This window comes from Sinocyclocheilus anshuiensis, unplaced genomic scaffold (assembly GCF_001515605.1).
Source record: "Sinocyclocheilus anshuiensis isolate Anshui unplaced genomic scaffold, SAMN03320099.WGS_v1.1 scaffold1746, whole genome shotgun sequence".
Classification (NCBI taxonomy): domain Eukaryota; kingdom Metazoa; phylum Chordata; class Actinopteri; order Cypriniformes; family Cyprinidae; genus Sinocyclocheilus; species Sinocyclocheilus anshuiensis.
Window position 1 is genome coordinate 237,154 of NW_015545562.1, and position 6,271 is coordinate 243,424.

The 6,271-nt window shown below is 39.5% G+C and overlaps 1 protein-coding gene across 1 annotated transcript in view; it reads left to right on the forward strand.

Annotated features, from left to right (window-relative positions):
• LOC107698346 (patched domain-containing protein 1) overlaps positions 1 to 5,512 on the forward strand; it is a 21,561-nt gene extending 16,049 nt beyond the window's left edge. The window contains exon 3 of the mRNA XM_016499301.1: positions 3,818 to 5,512. Within this exon, the coding sequence (XP_016354787.1) occupies positions 3,818 to 5,481 (1,664 nt within the window). The 3' untranslated portion in view covers positions 5,482 to 5,512. The remainder of the gene's footprint in view (positions 1 to 3,817) is intronic.
• The last annotated feature ends 759 nt before the right edge of the window (positions 5,513 to 6,271 follow it).

Consider the following 6,271-nt stretch of genomic DNA (forward strand, 5'->3'; position numbering starts at 1 on the left):
AAATAAATAAATCCACTGCTCTCTTGTCTCCTCTGAGGCTGGGACTCTAAATAGTGTTCTGTGCTCGTCTGTGCTGCCAAAGACAGAACAGTTAGAGCTTATACAGTTAGAGGGCATTAGAGCTGGTACACCGTTGTCGCTTGCGAAATCAAAATGACGGGGACCTGATTATAACACTTAAAACCTGGAAAAGTCAGATTTTCATGATATGTCACCTTTAAGCAAGTTTGAGCAGGTACTTGGCAAGATTAAACCCATAAAACAGAAATTAGAAAATATTGAGGTTACTAAAAGATTACAGTAATGAAAAACGTCTCGGTTACGTATGGTAACCCTCGTTCCCTGAAGGAGGGCACGGAGACGTCACGTCGGATGACCGACGAATTGGGATCTCGCTTAGAGAGACCAATCTACTTCGAGTGCAAACTAAACGAGCCAAATAGTGTTCTGTGCTCGTCTGTGCTGCCAAAGACAGAACAGTTAGAGCTTATACAGTTAGAGGGCATTAGAGCTGGTACACCGTTGTCGCTTGCGAAATCAAAATGACGGGGACCTGATTATAACACTTAAAACCTGGAAAAGTCAGATTTTCATGATATGTCACCTTTCCGACTGAAAGGGAACTATTTATCTTTTTTCTTTGTAATTAACAACTTTCCGACTTTTTAAGGAAAAGAGACACGAGTCCTTATGATAATGTCCATTTGGATTATTTTCATTCTAAATGATATGTAGCATAATAAGAAACTGTTTTTCTGATTTGGTGTAGATGAAGACAGCTTGAGCCTCCCTCATTGAGTTGTTGGGCAGCATAAGACAAAAAAGGCTTGATCTAGGCAGATATGCAGTTTAGTTATGTTTTGTCTCTTTGTCCTGTTTCATTAGAGACCTTTAGAACTGAGCACATTTTCTTTCTGCCCTTGACCAGCAGCCTGATGGCACTCCATTTATGTTGTGGTGATTCATTCTCGGCCCACACTGAAGAAATCACTATGTCATTCTGAATAAGAGTGTGGTAATACATTTAGAAGTACCATTCCTGTACCTCTCGTTTGTCCTACACAGGGAAATCCTTCTTGCATCATGTTTAAGTGATATGTTAGCATCTGAAAAGTGATGATGTCTAAAACCAGAACAGTGAAATGCTAACGCCTAAATTATCTATGCGTTTTTGTTGTTCAAATATTAATATTTTTAATATTTAGATCAATAAAATGGCAGTAATTAATAATAAGAATGCTATGATAAGTGTTTCCCAACCTTTTTAGACTTATGGCTCATCAGTAAGGCTGAAATATCACTGCATTGGCATTTGGCACCAAACCAGTGATTTGTTGATTTTAACTCATATCAGCATTTATGTATCACACGAGTAAAACACATTTTTACAAATGTTAATGAGAAGACCGTCAGAGGACCTTTATAGCAGGCCAGTGGCAAAATATCCTTGTTTTATGTGTAAGGTTAATTAAAAAAATAACATGGAAAGTTATGGTTATTTTTTGCAGAAAATGTTCAGTGTTTGCATTTACTGTGAATTCTGATGCAAAGTATATCATCTGTCTTTGTTGTTACTGAATTTAATTAATACTGAATTCAGTGCTTTGAGACATTCAGTGATATTTATTGTTTTGTTTTTACTAAATTTACAGAGATGTTATTTTTATTTTTTGTGCATATTATACAAAACATACACACATACAAAGCATACTATCATACTAGCAAGATTTTTTGTTGTTAATAAAACAAAGACGTTTACAAGATAAAAAAATTATTCAAGTTTTTTATTTCAAAATTGCTTAAAAATGTGTTATGTCACTTGCAATTTCTTTGTAATTTACTAATAGTTTCTGGGTAAAAATTTCTACACTATTTTTTTTTTAAATAGTTTTAGTTTATTAACAAAACACAAATGAAACTTTCCAGATTGGGAATCACTGAACTAAATGAATTAGCCTCCATCAGCCAAGAGATTACAATTTCCATTTAGCGAAGATGAAGTGAAAATTTGCTTATCATCCATTAGCATCTTACAATTCTTTGCACATTTTCCAAATAATAAATGGCACTCACTTCATGAATCTAATTAATCTTCTTAATAGGAGAATGCAAAAGAATTGCTCAAGCAGTAATAGTGTTGTTTGTGAGATGGCAGGTCAACAAATTAAATCCTCATACAATGATTTTGTTGATATATATACAGTAATGTGGCAAGTAGTGACCCATGCTCACACTCGGATGTCTGAAAGTTTTAATTCTACCAAACGTTGTGTTCAGTAGTTTAGGTTTTAATTACCATTTAGCAGCTGGCTTTATTCAGAGCAGCTTCCTATAATTGCAGGGACAACCCTTTTGGAGCAACCTGGGGCTAAGTGCCTATCTTAAGTGTGCTTGATGATGAAAGAAAGATTGTGATGCCCCTTCTATGAGTGTATGTAATTGAACATGCAGTCTTTGCGTTAGCAACCTGAATCTTTGGCCACCGGGTGACCACTAGCCCACCATGTGCCCTCCTCATCTTGCAGATGAATTCACATAAGCTAATGGACTTGATCTTCCTCTTAATAAAGCTAAAAGCAGGGAAAGCGAGTCCATCTGACTCATTACATTGGCGTAATCCTTTATGGTTAATTAGTTTTTTCTCCGTGTCTGTCAGGTCAATGAAAATGTATGATTTTGTAGAAAGAGGTAAGAGAGTAGTTTTTGTGACATATTCCCTGACAGCGACAGAGTGTGTAGAGATGAGCTGAGATGTCCTTGATGCTGAGTGAAATATTTAGTGGATGGATGAAAGTCAAATGTATTAAAATGTTCAAAAGCAACAGTGTGCATACACTAGATGTGATGTATGAGCTTGAGCGATCTCATAGGTGGATGGTAGAAGAGTAATTGAATTACTGCTCATCTTACAGCTATCATGAAAGGCTTATTATTCCATAACTCATGTTTAATGGTTGACCATTCTGACCAATGATCATGCCAATATCTAGCCAATGACTGAAAAAATGCTGATGCACAGTGGGGTCCAAAAGTCTAAGGGCACCAGGAATACTAATATAAAATATAAGTTGTATGCTTCTGAAAACTGTTATTTAAAAAAAAAACAACAACAAAGAAACATAACTTAAAATGAATAAGAGACTTTGAGGATTTTGCACAGTTTGTTTACTTTAGGTAAATTGTGGTAACATTTTAGTCAATTTTTTAGGCTGATAATTTAATGAATGCAATGTAGTGATGTAATTATACTTTTTTTTTATTAAAGAGGAAAAATAAAAAAATAGTTGCATTTTCACTAATAGTATTAGACTTTTGGCCTCTACTGTACAATTTAATCATGGCAAAGTATTCATGTAATTACTGAAAATAAATGAACTCTCATTTAACACATTTTTAATTTATTTAATTTATTTATATAGATTAATATTCAAAATCAAACTTGATTGAGGGCTGTGGGATGAAAGTAAAATTGTATATATTAGGACAAATGGTTTGGAATATATTTCTAATAAATTTAATTCAAATGCTTAAAATTCACTGCAAAAAAATGTATATTGCCTACTGAAACTTGGCTGTTGTTGGATTTTGGAACTGACACATCTATCACTATAATCAGCCAAGTGGGCACAGTTTTCACCCAGTGCCGATAATTTGAAAATGGGCAATTACCCTGGCTGATATATCGGTCTTACACTACTCATGTTTTATATTTTTGTAGATTATATTCATGCTGACATTGCACATGCGGTGTAATCAAGTTTCTCTGGGAATTTCCCGTGCATCAAACTATAAATTGCTTCTTTTTTTTTGTTTTCAGGCCATGGAACAAAGGGTGTGTTTGAGCTTCTGGCAGGCTGGAGAAGAACCAGAGAGAGTTTGCCCTTCAAGGAGAGAGTGGCAGATGCGTTCGCCGACGTGATGGTGTGCTACACCATGACCAGCTCGCTCTATATTATCACCTTCGGCATGGGTGCCAGCCCTTTCACCAACATCGAATCCGTGAAGGTTTTCTGCCAGAGCATGTGTGTAGCAATCTTGGTGAATTACTTCTACGCATTCTCATTCTATGGCTCCTGCCTGGTGTTTGCCGGGCAGCTGGAGCAAAACCGCTATCACAGCGTCTTCTGCTGCAAGATCCCCTCGGTGGAGTATCTGGACCGCCAGCCCACTTGGTTCAAGACCATGATGAGTGACGGCCACGATTTGTCTACTCACCACGACAACGTACCGTACCAGAACCACTTCATTCAGCACTTCCTGAGGGAGCATTACACAGAATGGATTACCAACACCTACGTCAAGCCGTTTGTGGTTATCCTCTACCTGATTTACGCCTCCTTTTCTTTCATGGGATGTTTACAAATCAGCGACGGCTCCAACATAATTAATCTGCTAGCTAGTAATTCACCCAGCGTGTCGTTCGCCCTGACCCAACAGAAATACTTTAGCAACTACAGTCCGGTGATTGGGTTTTACATCTACGAACCCATTGAGTATTGGAACTCCACAGTACAGGAGCACCTCAAGACGCTGGGCCAGGGCTTTAATAAGATTTCATGGATCGATAATTACTTTCACTATCTGAGGGTCGTGAATGTCAGCGCCTCAACCAAAAGTGATTTCATCAACATCCTCAAGACTTCTTTTCTGAGGAGCCCAGAATATCAACACTTTGTAGACGACATCATTTTCTCCAAAAACGGAGACGAGTACGACATCATCGCGTCCAAGATGTACTTGGTGGCCAGGACGACCGAGAAGACCAGGGAGGAGGTCGTGGAGCTGCTGGAGAGACTTCGACCTCTCTCCCTCATAAACAGCATCAAGTTCATCGTTTTCAATCCGACGTTCGTGTTCATGGACCGCTACAGTTCCTCCATCATCTCCCCCATCCTAACATCGGGTTTCAGCGTGCTCACCATTCTCATCCTCACCTTCTTCCTGGTCATTAACCCACTGGGGAACTTCTGGTTGATCTTGACTGTCACCTCCGTGGAACTGGGTGTCTTGGGTCTCATGACGCTCTGGAATGTAGACATGGACAGTATCTCAATCCTGTGCCTTATTTATACACTCAACTTTGCCATGGATCACTGTGCCCCCCACCTCTACACATTCGTACTGGCCACTGAGCATACGCGGACGCAGTGCATCAAGATCTCTTTAGAGGAGCATGGGGCTGCCATTTTGCAGAACACCTCGTGTTTTGTAATTGGGATAATGCCTCTTCTCTTTGTGCCTTCTAACCTGACCTACACACTGTTCAAGTGCTCCCTTCTCACGGCCGGCTGCACAGTGCTGCACTGTTTCGTCATCCTACCGGTGTTTTTGACATTCTTCCCGCCCTCTAAGAAGCGGCACAAGAAAAAGAAACGCGCCAAACGGAAAGAGCGGGAAAGAGAGAGGGAGCGGGAGAGGGAGAGAGAGGAAATCGAGTGCATCGAAGTCAGGGAAAACCCGGACCACGTGACCAATGTTTGATTGAAAGATGTGTGTGAACGTAAGTGGTAAGAAATCAGCTCCTGTCCACTAGGGGTCGACGTCAGGCAGCACTTCACAGATCCAGAGGTGGCCGAGTCCGGCACTCTCGCCCTGGGGTGACCTTCGCGACCCCAGCAATCAACAACAGTGCTGTCCAGAGTTAAAAAACCCTTCTCACTCATTTCTTGTGTACCCTTCGTCTAGAACAGTGTATAACATCTGCAGCTGCTAGCTTATCTTAGCCGTTAATTTGGTTTGCGAGGGAAGGTTGTCTGTATACATGAACTAATACAAAACACCTAAAAAGAAGGCCTCCAAAAATGTTATGAGCATGAATCTAAGCAGGTGGGTTCCTGCTTATTTTCGATCTCTAGTGGTATCCCCAAGGGTATTCATATATGTTTTGTAAGAGCAGATATCAACAAGTACATTTGCTCTTATTTAGCACCAACATGATTCTTTTTGATCACTCTGTGCTTTTCTAACTGTTATGCACCTCACGTTCCTCCAGGCTTGTGCTTACATAATTAATCAAGACCAATTCTGTTTAAAAATAACTATGTGAAAAATAGTAGCGAAAGGAAGTAGCAGTTTTCAGCGTCCATCAAATTATGCAGCACTCTCCTACAAATAACACTTGGCATGCATTTATCACAAATGTCCTGTAGCAAATCTAATAGTGTGTTTGCAGTTTTCTCTGGTAGCAGTTATTTAGATGTATTCACTGAGACTCCCCCCAAGAGGTCCCACCTTATATCTGGAAAATATCCTCCAAGTAAAGCATTAATGG